Source organism: Idiotropiscis lumnitzeri, chromosome 8, assembly GCF_059441095.1.
Source record: "Idiotropiscis lumnitzeri isolate Australia: NSW breed Sydney's pygmy pipehorse chromosome 8, RoL_Ilum_1.0, whole genome shotgun sequence".
NCBI classification, from domain to species: Eukaryota; Metazoa; Chordata; class Actinopteri; order Syngnathiformes; family Syngnathidae; genus Idiotropiscis; species Idiotropiscis lumnitzeri.
In genome coordinates, this window is record NC_142398.1 from 19,266,572 (window position 1) to 19,285,697 (window position 19,126).

The 19,126-nt window shown below is 41.6% G+C and overlaps 3 protein-coding genes across 3 annotated transcripts in view; 1 reads left to right on the forward strand and 2 right to left on the reverse strand.

Annotated features, from left to right (window-relative positions):
- Positions 1–4,207, reverse strand: klf1 (Kruppel like factor 1 (erythroid)). The gene is made up of 3 exons (XM_088303006.1): positions 3,918–4,207; positions 2,136–2,925; positions 1–2,060 (listed from the first exon to the last, which is right to left on the reverse strand). The coding sequence occupies exons 1-3, from the start codon at positions 3,978–3,980 to the stop codon at positions 1,885–1,887; spliced, it is 1,029 nt and encodes a 342-aa protein (XP_088159132.1). The 5' UTR covers positions 3,981–4,207; the 3' UTR covers positions 1–1,884.
- Positions 3,856–9,283, forward strand: c8h22orf23 (chromosome 8 C22orf23 homolog). The gene is given in 9 exon segments (XM_088303007.1): positions 3,856–3,882; positions 6,172–6,241; positions 7,457–7,611; positions 7,724–7,786; positions 8,038–8,211; positions 8,620–8,748; positions 8,916–8,935; positions 8,937–9,017; positions 9,118–9,283. Coding segments are annotated over 7 exon segments (642 nt in total). The 5' UTR covers positions 3,856–3,882; positions 6,172–6,241; positions 7,457–7,520; the 3' UTR covers positions 9,202–9,283.
- micall1a (MICAL-like 1a) overlaps positions 9,275–19,126 on the reverse strand; it is a 14,085-nt gene continuing 4,233 nt past the window's right edge. Inside the window, exons 2-16 of the mRNA XM_088303004.1 lie at positions 17,947–17,995; positions 16,420–16,561; positions 16,143–16,243; positions 14,938–15,077; positions 13,692–14,290; positions 13,555–13,615; positions 12,956–13,383; positions 12,278–12,624; positions 12,076–12,210; positions 11,868–11,994; positions 11,305–11,395; positions 11,084–11,157; positions 10,660–10,774; positions 10,246–10,292; positions 9,275–10,069 (exon numbers count right to left, since the gene is read on the reverse strand). Coding sequence (XP_088159130.1) covers positions 9,942–10,069; positions 10,246–10,292; positions 10,660–10,774; positions 11,084–11,157; positions 11,305–11,395; positions 11,868–11,994; positions 12,076–12,210; positions 12,278–12,624; positions 12,956–13,383; positions 13,555–13,615; positions 13,692–14,290; positions 14,938–15,077; positions 16,143–16,243; positions 16,420–16,561; positions 17,947–17,995 — 2,584 coding nt within the window. The 3' untranslated portion in view covers positions 9,275–9,941. The remainder of the gene's footprint in view (positions 10,070–10,245; positions 10,293–10,659; positions 10,775–11,083; positions 11,158–11,304; positions 11,396–11,867; positions 11,995–12,075; positions 12,211–12,277; positions 12,625–12,955; positions 13,384–13,554; positions 13,616–13,691; positions 14,291–14,937; positions 15,078–16,142; positions 16,244–16,419; positions 16,562–17,946; positions 17,996–19,126) is intronic.

Below are 19,126 nucleotides of genomic sequence, written 5' to 3' on the forward strand. Positions count from 1 at the left end.
TTTCAGGCAAAAGTGGAATAAGTCTTTATTGGAATATGACAATGAAAGCAATAATCAACCATTTTAAGCAAATGTAAATATATAAAAGCAATATAAAAGTTATGTAATATCTAGCATGGAAGACTTGTCAATAAATATGTTACTTGGCAAAAGATACACATACAGTGTGCATTAGAGACCCCTCCGGACAAACGTAAAACTACACAACCTTGAGTTAAATAAGGAATCAAATGTTTAAAATATATACTGCGGTGGAAGGGAAAATGAAGGGAATGGAGAGAAATAGTCGTGATGGGAAAAATGAAGCTTCAAATTTGCTTCATGAACCAGTAGTTGTATTTTTTTTTTTATTCCTGTAGATGGCACTGTTGGTTTAAATAAAAAGTTTTAAAAATGTCAAGTCAGTGTGATTTTAGCCCAATGTTGAACAGAGAGTGTCATCTACTTGAGTCCAAAAATGCTACAACTGGTTCATGAAGCAGATTTGAAGCTTCATTGACCCATCACTAAGAAATAGCACATTAGGATATCATCTCAACTGCTTGCAAGACTTCATGTGAGTGCCTAATCTTAAAACTTACTCACCTCTCAGTAGGTCTTGTGTTAGTGTTCAACTTTACTGTCTACATGCACCATTTGTGTACAGTGTTTGGTGTCTTTTACTGGGTTGTCAATTATGAGCTAAGTTCATTTTTCACATGATATAAACAACGTGTCACTTTATGGATTTAGTCGGAAACGCGGGGTAGCTTTAGAATCACCAAAGAGACTGCAGCTTCAATACAAGGCTACGCATTTTGGCCTGAAGAATATTTGAGTTAAAAAAAAATAGGATTGTTCAATAAATTATTGATGCTATTTATCACAGGAAATGTACACGCTACAATGAACTGAAAATTAAAAATCAAATTGTATTCTAGCAACTACAAAATTAAAATAAATTCAGCAATACATTGCATTGCGATTTTCATTGTCTTGGTATATCTTGTCGACTATAGACACTTAATCAAAGACAATGATGTTGACATTTAACAACATTATGGAAATAAAAAAAAAATAAACAGCACACACATAGGGCCCTATTTTTTTGTTCCGAGTGCAAGTCTAGCGCATGGGTGGAGTTTTTCCTTTATTTAGTTAGTTTTTCCTACACTTTCTACAGGTAGAATTGGGCGTAACATGGGCGTTTGCGCCGTTGTGGGATGGACAGTAGCTGACTCCCGGCCAATCAAAGCGGATCTCCTCATTTCCTTTCTAATCAGAACAGTCAGAGCACACTCAGTGCTTGACATTGCAGAAACAGAAATGAAATTGCATGACACCGGCGCATGCAAAGTGCGTTTATACAGGTAAACTGCAAGATCTCCCCTTGCGGATGATGTGGTTGGCCGCGCATGTGACGTGGGCAACTGGAGACCGCCTTGCACCCACAACCGTGCGCGAAAACCCTAACCACAACCTGAAAGTTCAGCTACGCAGTCAAAGGTGTGTGATTGAAATATTTGTAAGATGATAATGATGATAAATCATACTAATGATTTTTTTTTTTTTACAATGATTCAGAGGGAATTTGAAATGATATTATATTAAACTGCTTTAATTATAGTTTGTTATACTTTATCATAACAGTATTAACTATTAATGAAGGCAGTTATAAACCTTTCTTGGTGTGTGTGAATTACTCGTTTTTTTACTTTTTATTTTTTCACAAGTGACGACACACACTCCACAAAACAAAAAGTTTAAAAATGCTTGTATTAACAGTTTTAACTGTCGATGAGTACCATGAATTAAAATTTGCCAATTTTCATCTTCTCAGAGGCAGAATTGTTGATTCACGATGTGTACCTAATGAAGTGGCCGCTGAGTGTGCGCTTTGATGCTTCAAGTGTGTCTCTTCATATGCAGAGCCAGGTGGTCAGAACGCGAGAAAGCCCTCTGACAGAGCACACATTCGTAGGGCTTTTGGCCCGTGTGCTTGCGGTAGTGACGCGTCAGCTCGTCAGAACGGGCAAACTTCCAGCTGCAGCCTTCCCATGAACAATGGTATGGCTTCTCCCCTGGAAAAGTTGCAAACGTGATAATTGTCAAGAAAGTGACACGAAGGTGCGCTGTGACTGAGCCGTCGGACTTACCCGTGTGTGTGCGGAGGTGAGCCTTGAGGTGCGAGCTCTTGGTGTAGGTCTTGCTGCAGCCTGGATATTCACAGCTGTGGATGGCGTGCTTCTTTTTCCCGGTAGACTTTCGCCCGCGCTTCCCCTCTGCGCCACCAGGGGGCAGTAGCGGTCTGACCATCTGTTGCTGTACGCACAAACGACCCGCGGCCTGGCTCTGAGTGTAGTCGCAGAAAAGGTTTGCGCCGTGGGTGAAGTGAGAGGGGTAGTTGTAGTGTCGAGGGTCGGAGGTCGCGGCTTGGACTGGGATGAACCTGCCGTCAGGGAAAGCCACCAAAGAAGAATGCTGTGGGTGGTAGTACGAATTGAATTCCCATGACGTGACCTCATTAAAGCTCGCTGTGTTGTGTCTTTCCTGGGAGAAGCCAAACTGCTCGACATGAGTGGCGGCTGACCTTCGACCTGCTGGGTCGTTATTGTAACCTTGGTGGTACACTTGCGGCTGGAACGATGCAGTCGGGGACATGAACTCGGCCATGAGACTACAGTCCATCTGCTCCTGACCCATTTGGTCCTTAAGCATGCCTGCCTCGTGGTACACTCGGTCTTGGTTCAGCTGTTGGTGGCAGCTCTCATCACTGCGGTCCAGGGAAGGGCTGAGGTCCGGTGAGGGGCCGCTCCACTCAGACAACAGCAGATCGATGTCCCAGGAAGCCTGGCTGTCGTCATCGAGAAGCTCCTCGCTCATTTGCTGGGAGAGATGCAGCGGCTCGGGGCCCAGAGGTGGCGAGCCGTCTTCACACTCCCACACCTATGATGTTTTGGCACATTGAGAAGAAAAGTTTTTTTCGAAAGATAGATAGATGGACGTTGTGCAGTGACTATCCACCAACATATAGCCGCTACATCATTGGTGTCAAACTCAAGGCCCGGGGGCCAGATCTGGCCTGCGACCTCATTTTATGTGGCCCGCGAAGGGCAAATCATGTGCGTCAACTTCCTGTTTCTAGCACATTTTCTTCACTTTTAAACACATTGAAATGTGAGATATTGACATTTATTTGTTACCAATCCTCCCCTTTTAAAATAAATTGAAAAATTGTGGAACAAGCAATTACTTACTGGCTTCTGATTTCAAAACTGGCTTTTCATCAATTTGTTGAGTGTATGCGACACAGTGAGGGACACCATAACATTGATTACTGTATATACTGGGTCTAAAAAATAAAAATAAAAATCACCAAATCCAATTGTTCTACTTCAGCTCACCAGCACAATAGAAAATGGACGGACGGGCGGATAGATGGAAGGATTGTGAATTTTCCCGCCACCAACACCATGTGGTCAAATTAGAGGACATCAAATGACATCCGTTAGCAACGTCGCTGAGCAGCAAGTGACCATGCAATTGTACAACATGACATGACATTATTTTATTTTAATTATGCGATAAAGTAAATTCAGATGTCATGCTTAACAATCATGTTTTGTAGTTGTTCCCTGCAGATTTTTTTTTTTTTAAACATTTTAACCGAAAGACAAATCTGAATTGAACGCTTTGAACGCATCACACCACTAGGTGAGTTTAAGATGCTCACGAGTACACATTTGAAGGCCTTGATGCCATTTTTTAATGATCTGCTTTGTTGCTTGGTTACCAGGTGAGCATTATTACCTGAGAAATCACATTTTCAACATTACACTCCATTTTCTCTCTACAAGATGATTTTTTCTCCCCAGAGGTTCCGAGGCTTTCCTGGCATTACGTGTAAGTAGAACTAGTGAAGTCCAAACGCTACTTACTTTCATGTCACAGAGGTTTGAAAAGGAGCTGAAGGAAGGGAGCACAGCTTGGGTGGCAGCCATGAAGCACTTGGATAGTCAGCAGTCGTGAGTTTTTGTTTTCTCTCTCTTTTTTTTTCCTTTTTCTTTGCCTAAATATCCTCTTGGCCCTCAGCTAAAAGAACTTCACTCAAAAGCTCCGCAAGCTGCTCATGGCAGTTACAGTTCGCGCAGTGACCTGAGAAACAGTTTGTTGAAGTTGTCCCCTTTGCACCATTCCTCTCCGCTATCTCTCCCTCCTCATTCTTGTCTATCTCTGTCAGCTGGAACTCACACTTGAAATCTCTCTTTTTCATGTCGCTTTAGACCGTTAGGAGGTGGAGCACTGCATCAAGACTTGCAACCCCCCCCCCCCCAAAATATGTATTTTAATGTTGCATCTACCTGTTCTTTGCACTCAAGACGCTTGGATTGGTTTCTGTTGACCCAAATTTATTCAAGTTTTGAGTGACTCTTATTTTGGAACGAGCTGTAAATGACATGCAAAAATATTCTCAGAAGTTATGTTACAAGACATTAGTAAATAATACACTTTATCAAGGCAAGTGAAACCAATGCTTTTACATTTGTCATATAATTAGAATGCTCTCTGTATATTATTCTATCCTTCTTGTTGAATGATGAAAGGATTGTATTTCTTCAAAATTGTGTGACACATCATTTTCAAGTGGTGAATATTTTTTCATGAATATCTCTATCACAAGTTGCACATAAATCGTTAAAAAAAGGAAACATTATAACACATTATCTCATCGTATTTTTTTAAACAAAACAAATGCAATATATGCATAAAATAATCATGACAATAATCTTTGACTAAATAATCAAATGAAAATCTTATATATATATATATATATAATGATGATAATAATAATCAATAATAATAATAATAGCAACTTTGAACACACACATGGAGGTCACGTAGCTATGACTTCTGGGAAGACGTGTGTATGAAAGGTGACGATATTCTAGCTAGTATCTGCCTGCTGCAGACAGCTGGCTCGTCACAGATAATACATGACCAGCCCATCAATGATAAAGACTCCCTCTCGCCCCCCCCCCCCCCCAAGCCATGATCTTCAATATCCAAAAATTGCGGTTGGTAGGCTCATTTAACATTTTCATACCAGAAAAAGAAAGAACATTCTTAAGGGCCATAACATCAAAGAGCTCTTTTCAAATTGGTCTGAGATCATTTGTGCTTTATTTTCTCGTCTTCCGACAAATGTCTTTTTGAAGGAGGAATAAAAGGCATCATTTGGACTCATGAAGTAACTCAATAAGTACTCGCTAAGTCTGGACAAAACACAGAAATGTGTTAACCTTCATGCATTCATAAAGAGACGGGGATTGGGAACATTTTTCCTATCGGCTGTTTCTGTATTTATAAAATGACAAGAGAATGATAGTAAGTTTATTAAAAAAATATATATATTATTATTCTGTGTAATGAAAATTTGTGGGTTTGTTATACTGTGGTGGCAGCTCAGTACACTATTAGTGACCACGTCTGCCTCTCAGTTGAGAGGTCCTGTGTATGAATCTCATGTCAGGTCCTCTGCATGGAGTTTGCTTTTTCTAAAAATATTAAAAATTATATAGAGAACGTTGAGGTTAGCTTGTTTACTTGGCCATCAGCAAATGTTCCGATTTCTCATATGGCCTCTTTTTTAAATTAATTGCCCACCCCTGTATTACACCCTTGTTATCCTCTGGTGGCAGTTTCTGTTATAATGTCGCTTACTCTCTATAGCCACAAGCGAAGTTGTTAATTATCAAGACAGCCTAACTTGAATTTTGATTTCTCCACAGCCCATTCATTTTTTCAGTCTCTACTGCGAAAACGCTAGTGTGTGGCGTACGGTTGTATCAATAACTATGGGAAAACTGCTAAATGCACATTTCATCTATAAGAATGTGATTTAAAAAAAATTCTATTGGAGGTATATCTCCAGAGATTCTAGTGTAAATCACGTACTGATAACGGTGTTTTTAGCGAAAATGGTCCAAAAGTTGTTCTTAACAGTGGCAACGTAAGATGGCTGCCATCTGACTTCACCCGCGTGTCAGTCCGTGGTCGTGTGGTTCATGTTAATGCTTGTCAGTCTGTATTCTTAGTTTTAAGTGAAAAGCATGTGGTGTGTGTGGTTTATAGTTTAGTAAACGTACTTGTTAGAAATTAAATTGTCTGACCGCTGCCTACTTGCGTCGACAGAGCTCTGGTGTTTCTTGGTTGCTATGGATACCGAACGCCTGCTCGTTCTCTCCATGGACAGCTGAAATGGGTAAATTACACAAAACAATTTGGCGCTTCGAAAAATGGATGAATGGGTGGAGCTTTTTAATAACTCTTTTGCGTGTGTGCTTGATCAAAATTTGTCTGTTTTCCCCCGTGTGAAGCAATTATTGTTAGCGTAGCCCACTTAGCATGGATTCTTCAAAACTCAGATGTAACGAATTACTGCACAGCCATGCTGTGAATGATGTACGTATTCTCAAACTATTAGTTTTTATCATCCATTATCTATACTGTATTGGCAAAGGTGGTTAAAAAAGGCACACTTTTTACCTACGTAGAAAAACGCACTGTTAAGGAGTTTAACTCAATTTTATTGTTTATTTTTTCTGTCAGTAAGCAAATATACAGACGCACACACGCACGCATACATATTCATCTATTTATTAGGTCAAAGTTGAACATTTAAAATACACAGAATTAGGGCCAGTGTAGGAAAAAAATATTGGCAGGATTCTGACTTAAAAGTGAGAATTACGGGAATTCTCAGAATTCTCACTTTAAAGTTATATAATTCTTACAATTACGCGAGACTGACTTTATTCTCAGAATTCTCACAATTCATAATTCTAACTTTATTCTCAGAATTCTCACAAGTCAGAATTCTAACTTTGTTCTCAGTATTCTGACTTTTGAGTCAGAATTCTAGACTTTAAAGTGGGGATTCTGAGAATAAAGTGAGAATCCTGCCAACTTCTATTTTTCATTTCTTCATTGGCCCTAATCCTCTTCCATAACAAAATTAGCCAAATTTGACCAAGTAAGCATAAAAAAGTAATGATATCTGTTTTCAAATGTAGGAGTACAAATAAAAAGTAGTCAGAAAATAAATACTGTACTCACAAAAAATACAGATATCTAATTAAGAAATGTTCTACCACAAAGTATTATATGCACTTCATTATTTCCTATCACTTCAGGCAGATTAAACCAACCCTAGCAGTCTCCTCACTCGTGGCATCCTGGTATGGTTTGGTAGCAACTCTGTGGCAGGTCAACTAAAAAGTCCCTCCACAGAATCATAAAACTTGAACAAACTGAAAGTCAACCCAAAGCTATTCTCAAATAAGATTACATTATCACTTTTTTAACAACTCATTGAACTGCATATATTAGCATGATATTCTGTGTAGATTATTCTAGGGAGTGATGTCCTACAATGACAATAATCTATCCATTAAATTACTGATTCATTGTTTTCAAGCACAAGCGCATGGATGTAATTCGGAGAGGGGAAAAGACCTTGAGTTGAGAAGTGGGACGCACAGATGAAGATGTCACAGAGTAGAGTCAGAGCAGGAATGTCTAAGCAACCAAGGGCCAATCAGTACAGCACGGAAACCCGGGACCTGCTGACATGTAAGCTCCACAAAAAACAAATAGTGTTTAGAAGTCAATACATACCGTATTCATGCGGTTGTAATTGCGGCATCACTGCATGTACACGATTTGTTTCTATTTCCTTCCGCAGCAATGATGCAGGAGTTCACTCTGAGCAACCATCAAAGGAAACAGATCAGTGACTGTCTGAAGGGTAAGTTGGAAGCCTTTGAAGAAGCCAACAATGCTGAAATCGTATATTTCAGGGATGGGCGACTTAAATGATGGACTGGGCTACATTTCAAGTCACAAACACGCACAGTAGAATTAACAAATGGAAATGGCTAAGTCTACAAAAACAATAATTCAATCCAAAATACTACTGTAAAAATTAATCTGTAAAAACAAGCATATTATGTTTGTGCTGTTTATATTAAATATAATATTGCAATATTCCACCCATAGATGGCTCAGCCTTGCCACTGACCGCTGAGCCTTCATCTTCAGCTTCCTCTCTTCAGCGCAAGGCCAGTCAACGCTGCCAGAAACCTCTCCCAGTTCGGCCTCTGAGACGGAGTGCCGCTTCTTGTCGCTCTGCGAACAGCTATGTCCGAGAAAAGTTCTGTCCTGCTCCCACAAGTACGTTACTGAAGCAAAAAAAAAAAAAAAGAAAGAATCTTCACAGTAAACTATAATAAAAAAATAAATAAATATGGAAATGCACCTTCACGTGGATTTCTGAGGATCCTCAGGTTTGTTTTATTTTCTGAAATGCTGTCATCCCTGACTAGTTTTGTACTTTCGATTTTGGAGACTTCGCCTCTTGAAAAGATTTTTTTTTTTTTTTTTTCAATTTAGTTGTACTGCGCAGATCGTATCAATGATTGTAAAGGTTCTGAAATGATCTTGTACTCATTTTTCTATATCACAAAAATCTGACATTTGAACAGTTCATGTTACTGAGTGAAGATTATGCGAACAATGAGGTCTAAATATATTGCACCATTTCATTTTTTTTTTTTTTGCAACTCCTCTGACATGATCCAGGAGACTTAGAAAAAGAGAAGAGAAGGCTTCAAAACATCTTGGCAACAGGACAAGAAGAAGAATCAGCCTCCCAAATTGTTGCGAATCAGAAGCCTGAAGTGACAGAGGAGAAGGATCGCTATCAGGAAGGTGAGTTTGTAAGCATTGATTCATTCAGTACTTAGCAGACGGCGGCAGGACAAGTCCGTTGAGGGGCTTGAGATCGCTATTTCAAATTAAAATTTGGATTGTGATCGCAATACCTGCATCATTCTTCTGCTTAAAGTGTGATGGCAAAAAAATGGTGTTTTTTGTAGTTCTGGATGAGATTGAGGAAAAGACGACAATTCCTGGATGCTATGGCCTCTCTAGGACAGGACGAGCAGTACATCCACATCATTAACACAGAGATATCACAGGTAAACAATTTTCCGTCAAGTTGCTTCAATTTAAATAATGACATTGATTAATGGACGAAAAGTAGTTATTCATCTATAAAACGTCTGAACTGTGTTCTAGAAAATCAGGGAACTGGAGATGCTGAATGGCAAACATCCTAATCGGGAAGCGGTGGCTGAGCTCAGCGTGGATCAGAAATGGTGACATCTGCTAAGACAAGTTCACAGTATTGCGTTTGAAGTGTCACGTGACATTTACAAGAAATAAACAACAGGAATGAACCTAATCCACTTGTTTTATTTTGCTTCCTTCCAGTCTCACCATATTCTGTATCCTCTTGCTGCTGAGATTTGCCATTTTTAAAACAAGTGACAGATGTGACATTGCAGAAGCACCTTGATTCGCTGAGCGAGATGATATATGTAAATGATACATGGCAGTTATGCACGTTCGCTTTCCCACCTTAAGACAAAACATACGACACACGTTAAAATATAAATAACAAAAAAAAAAAAAGACTCCAAGGGTTGTTTGTGCTCACACCGACAATGTTTTCTATAAAGCAGCTAACAGCTTACATGAAATCCTCTTTTTTGACCATATGAACCACTTTTGGTTTCTCATTGCAACATTTTAAGAATCGAGAGAGCCTTTTAGGAGACATTACCCGATAAACTCAGGACAGACATCAGGGCCCCTTAAACTCAAAGATATCTGCCGAGGAAAATGATGACAGGCCACTTGAGCTTTGAATAGTGACAACCAGGCAAGAGCTCACAAGTCAGTGCAGTACGGCAGAGAGCTACTCAGCAGCTCGGAGAGCTCTTAAAGCAACTTGAGCGGTCATTTTGCCTCTGGGTGGAGGAGCACCACAGTGGCAGTCTTTGTGGCACTTCAAGACATTTGTGAGAGTTTCTGAGAACACATCAACGCTGGTATGCGGATCAACTGCTGTCCTTACGAGGACTCTTTCCAGGTTCTCCTTTCTGACTCAGCCGCTTCAGAACCTTCATGGGTTTGAACTTTGCCCCTTTTTTCTTCTGCTGGTCTCCGACCGGCTCCTTGTGGAAGTCTGATGAATGGGTGAGATTGAGAGTTAGTGACAATTAATAGAGGACTCAATTAAGTCATCTTCATGAGAAAACAATGAGCTACCTCCTAACTTGCAACAAATGTACAAAATGAGAGAGACTAAGTATCACACAAAAAGAGTACTAAATTATAAAACTAAGTCGTGTGCGATCCTACCTTTTTTCTTCAGCACGGCCTCCATGAACTTATCTTCCTCTTCCTCCCTGTGAGAGATGTGCTGTTAGAATTGACAGTGCAGCAGTATCTCATACACAGATTGATCGATTACAAATATATCCGTCTATGTAAGGCAGCGACAGACAGAACAATAAAATGCTCCTCCTTTGGATGGCAAAAGTTGCAATTAACCTGTTTGCACGTGTTGCAAGTAAAAAAAAACTAACTAAGTCTTGGCTTCCTGAAAGCACATATGTCATCTTTGTGTTCAATTAAACAGGCTCAAGAGTTCACATTGAGTCAACTTGTGAGTAAATTGAAACGGGATCCTCATTACGACAGTATTCATATTTTTTGTGAATTTTTCAGTGGTGTTATGTGGTGAAATTTTTCGCATGTAAACTCTAGAATTACCTTTGCCGGTCCTGATCCATGCTGTTGACTATTTGGTTCCGTTGTTCAATGATGGTGACCAGCTCAGCCATCAGCTGTTGCTCACGGCTCTTGTCCTCCTCACTCCAATCTTTCTCTGAGGAGAGATGCAAGATGGACTCCTTTACTAACTTATTTGTAGGGTTGTTTCAACATAAATGAAAATTTAAAACAGTGAGAAAAAAAAGAATAAATAAATAACGTTTCTGTGAGACGGTACAAGTGCATAGCATCAATGTAGCTTATTTCGTATTTAAGTCAGGTTGATATTAATACACACAAAAGGCACTTCCTGTGTCTCCGCACAGGAAGGCTGCAGTCACGCTCAAATGGAGCAGATGAGCTTTGAAACACAATCAGCTGGCTGACAAAGGAAGGCGGTCTTGTCTTGAGGCCTTGGACCAACCTGGTTTGTTGAGGAGACACCGAAGCTCGTACTCCACGTCCGCCTGTCTCTCCTCCAGGTTCTGCTGCTTCGCCCTGTCAGGAGCATTGGACGCAAAGTCAAAATGGATAAATAGAAGATAATGCCACACTTAAAAAAAATGAAAAAAAAAAAAAAAAACAGTAAAATATACTGTAAATTAACATTGTAACATTTTCATTTTGCTGCATTTTGATACTTACGTGTAGACCAACTCCGCTTCACGCCGCACTAACTGATGTTTCTCATGAATGAGTGTGAACCAGTCAACCAAGAGGTGCTCCTCATCCTCATCTGAAAGCACAGACAATCACCACTAAACTCATGGAATCATACATACCTTGTAAAATTTTAAATTAATGTGTTGAACGTTTCAATATTTCTTTGCACAACTTGCTATCAGGGGAGCTGGGTAGCAAAATTCACAATGGGTGTTTTTTGTTTACATTTTTCAAGGAATCCACTTTTTGCCTTTCTCCATCTCTGTTGCAACCTACTGATGACACTCTAAGCTCAGTGGCCACTTCCCTCGGACAACATCCTGTTTGAAGTCTTGCAATGGCAAGTTACAGTTGCTCAGTTGTTAGGCTTTGTCTCAAAATCTCAACGGGTGAACAGCAGAATGAAAAGGGAATATATATTTTTATTTTCCCATTCATCAATCAAACACCTATTTTGCCATTCAGCGAGAGCAGCAAGTTGAGCAAAAATTCAGAAACATTGAACATGTTCAAACAAATAGCCGAGTGGCACTCTGGTTTCACACCATTGGGGTTGTCTCGGAGCTTCTTCTCCAGCTCCACGCCTCTTTGCTCCAGCTCATCCAACCGTATCTCCAGCTGACTCATCTCCCCGTGGATGTCTTCCACGGGGATGTACTGATCTGACTGCACCTGGTCAGTATTAGCACGGGGAGGACCCCTTAAGTGTCAGTTTTGAAATATTCTCTTGAAATAAATGTCATAGTTTTGTACCTTGCGTTTGATAAGCGGGAAGCCATGACCTGGGGCTGGAGGTCTGGAAGGACGAGGACCTTTTGGGGGTTTGCTTTTGGATTTACCACTAGAGGGAGAAACTTTTCTGTTGAATGGGTTTTCCTTACAAATGCGCTAAAAAAAAAAACAGAAAGATCATTAGTCTTCATGAACGTACTGCATTTGTAAATGATTCCGTTACCTTGTTGTGTGAAGGAGTGGCCCCGGAGGCTAATGGGCTAGGAGTGGTTATGGGCCGTGGTGGAGAGGGTCCAGTCGCTTTGGTCTCGTGGCTACGAGTGACCTGCGGAGTGGCAGGTGCCGAGCTCGCATTTGACGGCGCGGGAGATGCAAAGGGACTCGGGCAAGAATGAGGCAGATGCTCAGTGGAAGAAGAGGAGGAAGGCGTTGCGTTAGATGGCGAACAGATGGAAGGCTCCGAGACGCTTTTGGTGAAACTGGGTTCCTGGTCACTGCCTCCTCCGGGGGCCGAACAGGGTTGTGAGGAGCTGTGGTCGGAGCCAGAGGACAGACTCTCCACACTGAGAGCTGGTGAGCAAGAAGATCGCAGAGAATGTGGAGAGGTAAACAGGGATAATTAAAACAAGTTTGAATGTCGATTGAATAGAATGGAAAGATTATTGGGGGGGGGGGGTGCATTAAACACTGAAGAAATTTCAATATTGTGTTTTCAGGGAGTATGGCAGTAAATGCCCCATGATAGGAGTTTATTTAGCAGGCTTAAGAAAAAAAAAAAGACATCATTAATAAAAAAAAGTATGTAACGTAAGGATCACAAAGCATCATCAGCAAGATAACGACAGTGAGTGAAATAATAGTGAAATAGAATCATGTCCAAGCTGCATAAGAATATTCTTACCTTGGTTAGCAGCAGGTGGCTGTGGTACACGAGGTGCTGGTCGCTTCTTGCTTTTGGCGCTTCCCGGGCTCGCCGAGCGGGAGGAGCTTCCTGTGCTAGGGGGCGTGTCCGCACTAGAGGCGTCAGCCGCCTGCGTGATGCTGTACCACGGATGACTCGCCGCCAGGGCTGTTGGAATGGCGCTGCCTTCTTCCTCGTCCTTCGCCTCGTTCTTTTCATCCTCATCGTCCTCAAAGGGGTTGGAGGGTAAAGTGGGCGTACTGGACCTGGAGCCCTCCTCTTTAAGAGAACACACAGAACCTGTGTTGGGGGGTGTGGCCAGTCCTGTGGGAGGAGGGGGAGGGGGAGGGGGTTTCTTCTTCTTGGTTTCTGATTGGACCAAGGCAAGCCAGGGTGGGTCTTTGGGTCTATGCGTGCCACCGGACAAGCTGGACAGCGAGACAGACACATGGAGGCATCACAGAGGGCAAGACGGCACATCCAAACAAAGGTATGATGTGGTCAACATTGAATATGATGTGGCTCAGACAGGGAGAACAAGTGATGATGTGGTCACGAAAATGAAGAAAACAAAGCAGGTTCAACAGATACTCACATACCTTCTTGGAGACTGGGATCTCTCTCTGGGTTTTGGAGGGGTGGGTGGCTTCTGATGTTCACCTGCAATTCCAGAACAAATATAAGCATCACTCGTTTTCACCTCTCAATCGTTTTTGCAGCAGTCTTGAACACGCACCGGCTGCTTGGCTGTCTGCTGTCCGGGGTAGCTTCACCCGAGGAGATGGGCGGGGCGGAGGGCTGGGCTCTGCAACCCGGCGAGGTGCTGGTACCGGTCTGGCGACAGCTTCATTTTGATTGGTTGGTTTAGAGGGAAGTTCCCCATTAGCCTTATTACTGGTTAGCGTGTCCTCTCCCGTTTCTTGTTCGTTCTCTTCCTCATCACTCTCGTCAAAAGGGTTAGGAGGAGAAGGGGGGCGGTGCTTCTCCTCTTCTTGTCCGCTATCATTATGCAAATCTGTGTCATCCAAGGAGACCTCGTTGTTTGATGGGACAGGGGTGACTAGAACAGTCACATTAGCTGGTGTGTTAGTGTCATTGACTTTCCCCACAGCGGATGGCGTCTTGAGCTGGTCTGCCTCAGAGGCTAAAGTGTGAGGTGTCTTGCTGCGACCCATCCTCATCGATTGGACTGCATCGGGGTTCTTGCTAAGATCTGGCCGGCCATTCTGGTTTGCTGAAGTTTGTCTTGCAAGGTGGTGTGTGCAAACCAAAGCACCTGAATCACTTCCTACTTTGTAAGATCCAGGTAGCAAAGTGCTGCGACACTCGGTGCATCTGGAGGAACAGACACAGGGGAAGGCGAAGATCCACAACCAGATATGACATAATTAGATCAACAAAATCAAATCTGTCAAATGTTAACACAGCATACATACACAGAGTCTTTTTTGTCACTAATCTTTTTCTTGTAAGCTTGCCGTCCGGGAAAACTACCAGATATTTTTACACCACACCAGGTAACACCAAGACATGTTTAAACAAGTTCTGTGTGGAAGAACTTGAAAGCCCGGACCTCAATTGCATCATACCTTTGGTATGATCATGAATAGACATTGTGAGCCAGTCCTCTTATCCAATATCAGTGACCTCTGACCACCAAATTTCCCACAGACAATACAAATCCAGGAGAGTATACATGTTTCAATTTTTCAATTATCAGGTCCCATTTCAATTGGAAGACCTAAATGTTAATCAGAAGAACACCAAGAATAAACAACCCTTGTTTTGCTCTGCCCGACATTATTCGTGGAGTAATTAAAGGTATTTGATCAAAAATCATGCAAGGAAAACCCTACGTAGTGGTGCCTTAAAATAAGATTCCTAATAAATAATGAAAAGCCCCATTAGTGCTTTAACTCACATTTGTAATTTTGCGATAAGTCGCCAAACTTAAAATTCACTCATAGGAGCTCAGCGCTTACCTGAAGCAGCTTCGATGGTACAGCTTGCCGTCCACCAAAAACCGCTGCACCAAATGAACGTGCTGCTGACAGGCCGTGCAGGTACTGCTGAGTGTGGTGCGCTTTGACACGTCCAGCCCCGCCACCTTGGTCCGGCCCGGCTAGTGTAAGCAACCGGAACGTATTTCGCCGCCAGAGGACAGGGAGGAGACGTCAGGGGAGGAGGGCGGGGGGGGGCATGCAGCGTAATGAAGGAGGGGAAGATCAAACATGGAGTCAGGATTTGAGGATGTGGATTCTTCATTGTGTTTACTTCTCTACAACTACTTCCTGCTTCATCCAACAGCATTATCATTTCATTGTAAAAAAAAAATAATAAAATAGAAATAACAAAACCGGTTGATTTTTAAACAACCCTTAATTGATATGAAACACACTTATCATAACTTAATGATTTGCAAATGAGTCAAAAAAACAAACAAATCACACAGCTTGAGTTAGTAATGGTAGTTTGAAATGTATTTTATGAAGGTCAACTTTGCAGTATTATTTGAGGGTTTGTCGATTGGGGTCGAAGAGATTAGTGATTAGCAGCAGCATGACACACAGTGTTAGGAGAATACAACACGACTATATTATGTACACGAGCAGGTTAAAAAACAAAACAAAACTGACCTATCCGTTTCACTTTCATCTCTTAGCCCCCTACCACCCAGCCTACTGCCCAGGCTCCGGAACAGAGAGTGGAGGGAGGGTCATGTTTGGGGAGGGGGGAGTACAGGAAGAGGGAGTGGATTGGATTTCCACCTGAAGAAATGACGGCGCCAGTACATGGGAATGTGGGATGCGGGAAAGAAAATGATGGCATGCCATAGAGAAGAGAGACAGGATACAGAAGCTATCTTTATAGACTAATACTGTCGTTGCCCTCGCAGACGAGAGGGAAATAGTAAATACATGTTTATAAACAGAAAAGGAAGGATGGGATTTGTTCATGATATTACCCACAAATCGCACCGAACGATATTCCAAACCTCTTAAGTATACACACAAAATATTGGATAAATATTCAGTGTGCTTATTTATCTACTAAATGACAGAGCTGACCTGAAAATCAAAGCGTGCAGCTTTAGAGAAAACAAAATCACAATCAACACGTGCATGAGGAGAACGCTTATTTGTCTCTACGAGCATGTTTTCATCTTTTTCCTCGGTCTCGTCCTTACCTCAGACTCAACCTCTTTGTCCTCGAGTGGAGTTGGAGGCCTTTTCGTGGCGGGTTCATTAGGACTAACGGAACCGAGCCTCTTCATGCAGGGAGGATTTACTGCAGGAGGAGATGATGACTTCATCATTTACGGTCATTTAGTGACAGGAACTGTCACAGCTACGAAATTTTCTGATGTACAGCAGCTTTTGTCATAGATGCCATTCAGTTGCGCCGATGTATTGAAGAAATGGAAAAAAATGATTTTTTTTTCCTGGTGTGTTCTGTGTACTCACCTTGAGACTTGTTATTGAAGAAGTTGTAGTACTGGGAAACATAGGTTATGACACTGAGCCTGTCAGGAACCTTCATGGAGACCATGTCTTCTGGGTCCAACAGCGCAGGTATCCCGAGCTGTGCCTCAGCCACTTCAAAGGCCTGTGGTAAAGCAAAAACAAGAAAATGGTCTCTCGTTTATCTTAGGTAAAGATAAAGATTTGTAATCACGGTATTGGGGCTGTAAACAGGTCATGGAAACAAACGCGCAAGCTCACTCAGCAAATACTTTGGACTTAAAAGCTACTTTGCAAACCATCGATGTGTTGCACCACAGTTAACTGGTCATGAGGGAGCGTTTTGTTCCTTGACGTGATGAAATTAGAGCTAGCTCCTGTTACATAACATTACAGATAATGATGGATCCTGGACGGGCGTAACGCACAAGCCAGTACAGTACGGGAAAAACTACAGAACAGGATTCTAACAGAATCAACAAACAAAAACAAAAGAGGATACATTTCACAGCAACGGCTTGAGTAAATGCAATCATTTCAATAGAGCAACCATCGAACCTAACAAGTTAACTGTGGTAGCATGATGACAAGACACGTGACGGGCCAACTGCTTGTTCACGAGATTGGTTGGGAAATCTAACCCGGCAGACAGGAGTTCATGAAACCTCATACAGAAAAGAAAAAGCCTTAAATAGTTGCATGCGCTCCTCATTTGCAGTCATAAAAGACTTACTCATGCTTAAGCCTCAGGGATAAAATGAACGACTTGCTTTCGCTTATTAGTCAGCAGATTTTTTGTTTCTGGTTCTTAGCAAACGTCTTCAGTTTCTGAGGGCTTAAAAAGGAGGTTGGCAGCATCAAAGCCCTGCCAAAGTTTAGCTCGCACAATGAAACTCCCATTTTAGCACTGAATGTACTCTTGGTTTACTGACAGAATGAAAACTCTTAGCAAGAAAAATGTGTTGAAAGTTTTTGCTGTTTTTGTCATTATAATGTATAAATTTTAAGTTCACTATTTTCCAGAGTTTGAGCAGCACCTTTTTTTCCTCAAACTTAGAACCCTGCAGCTTTTATTGTGATGCAGTTTAGTTTAAACACTGCAAATTTCCCCATTGTGGGACTATTAAAGGGCATCTTTATCTTTTATCTTTATATTTTATTTATGAATATTTCTGTACACATAATAATGGACCAATGAAATGGTCCGAGCACGCCTTCATATGAATATTCAACATCTTCAATTGATTGGCGGTCGGGATGGGCACACGTGAAGGCCGGACAGGCTGCCTGAAAATAGTAAGTCTGTGTGGTACGTGGCTGTTTAAAAATAAAATAAAAGTTTAAAAACTGGTGTGACCTCTTTCTTTATAAATATCTCATGTTATAACTTGGAGACCCGCGGCTAAAAATGCAAAGTGGTCAATATGTGTACAAATTTGTTTTTATGTTGTGGCTTTGAATCAGGTGCGTCTGTCGGCTGGAAGTTACGTTTTTTTACGGCGAACATCCTCACACATGGAATTAACTTACCAGTCGGTTGTTCTCATAGACATCATCTTTAGACAGGGAGCCAAAGTCTCTGCAATGAGACACACAAAAAAAAAAAAAAAAAACATTAGTTTGTCAGAAAATGCAAAACTGGACCACTTTACCAAAGAGGAAAAACGACCCCAGCAGCTCTCCTGTATTTAGCGACCTATTTTTGAGAACCTTTAAAAAAAAGATGTCTGAACTGCATGATGGACAGTTAAGCAGTTAAGCTTTTTAACTGGTACAGTTTGCAAAACCCAACTACACAGCAATGATTCCAGGCTGCTGGGAAAAATGACAAAAGGGAAAAAGTGGCGGTGGGACCATGATGATTACAAAGGGCCAGGAGCTGGGAAGTCAGGCTCTCACCAGTAAACATCCTGCTTTAAGGTGGAAAATATCTGAGGTCCTTGATGAAAGAATGCTTGCCCGCATGTCTGCAAAGGCATGTCGGAAAGAGTGTAGAAGTTTAAACAACACTGAAGTGGGAAAAGGAGAGGGGGGGGGCTTGCAGAGACTACGTAGGTGGAAATCCCAGGAAGGTCACCCCCCCCCCACCCCCGAAAGAGCTCACAAGTCACCTTATTCACTTTAAACTGTTCCCAAGCACAAAAACAAACAAAAAAAACAGAACAGCATCTCCAATTGAAAGGCTGGTCTTGGTGGGTCCTTTTCAAGCACACACTGTAACTGCGCAAAATCTGTTCAGGATAATTTTGGAGTGTCTTTGAACTGGCACGCTGAAGATGGCTAGTGAACTAAGTGCACCGTGACTGTGCTTCATTCAAGTTTATTTTTGGCAAAGGGACAACTGCGGGTGAGATAGTTTATATGTATTCGTCACATGATCGCTACAGAAGTTATATTCTGCCATTCGGAGGCTGGCGTTTTCACAATGATCTACTATATCTGGATCCGCACATAAATTTGATTTTACAGTTCAATTAATTGTGCATTTCCTTTGGGCCCACCACAGCTGGCTGTAGATCCAAAAGACACAAATAAAAGCATTTTTTTTCACGGACAGTCAAACCGAAAAAGAAATTAATCAATAATTATTTTGACAGTCAATCAATTGCTTAGAGACCTTATTTCATTTAAAATTGCCCAAATTGTTGGAATTGCAGCTTCTGGACAGTAAATATTCTCAGATTTCTGCAGTCCTCCATGAAAGAGAATT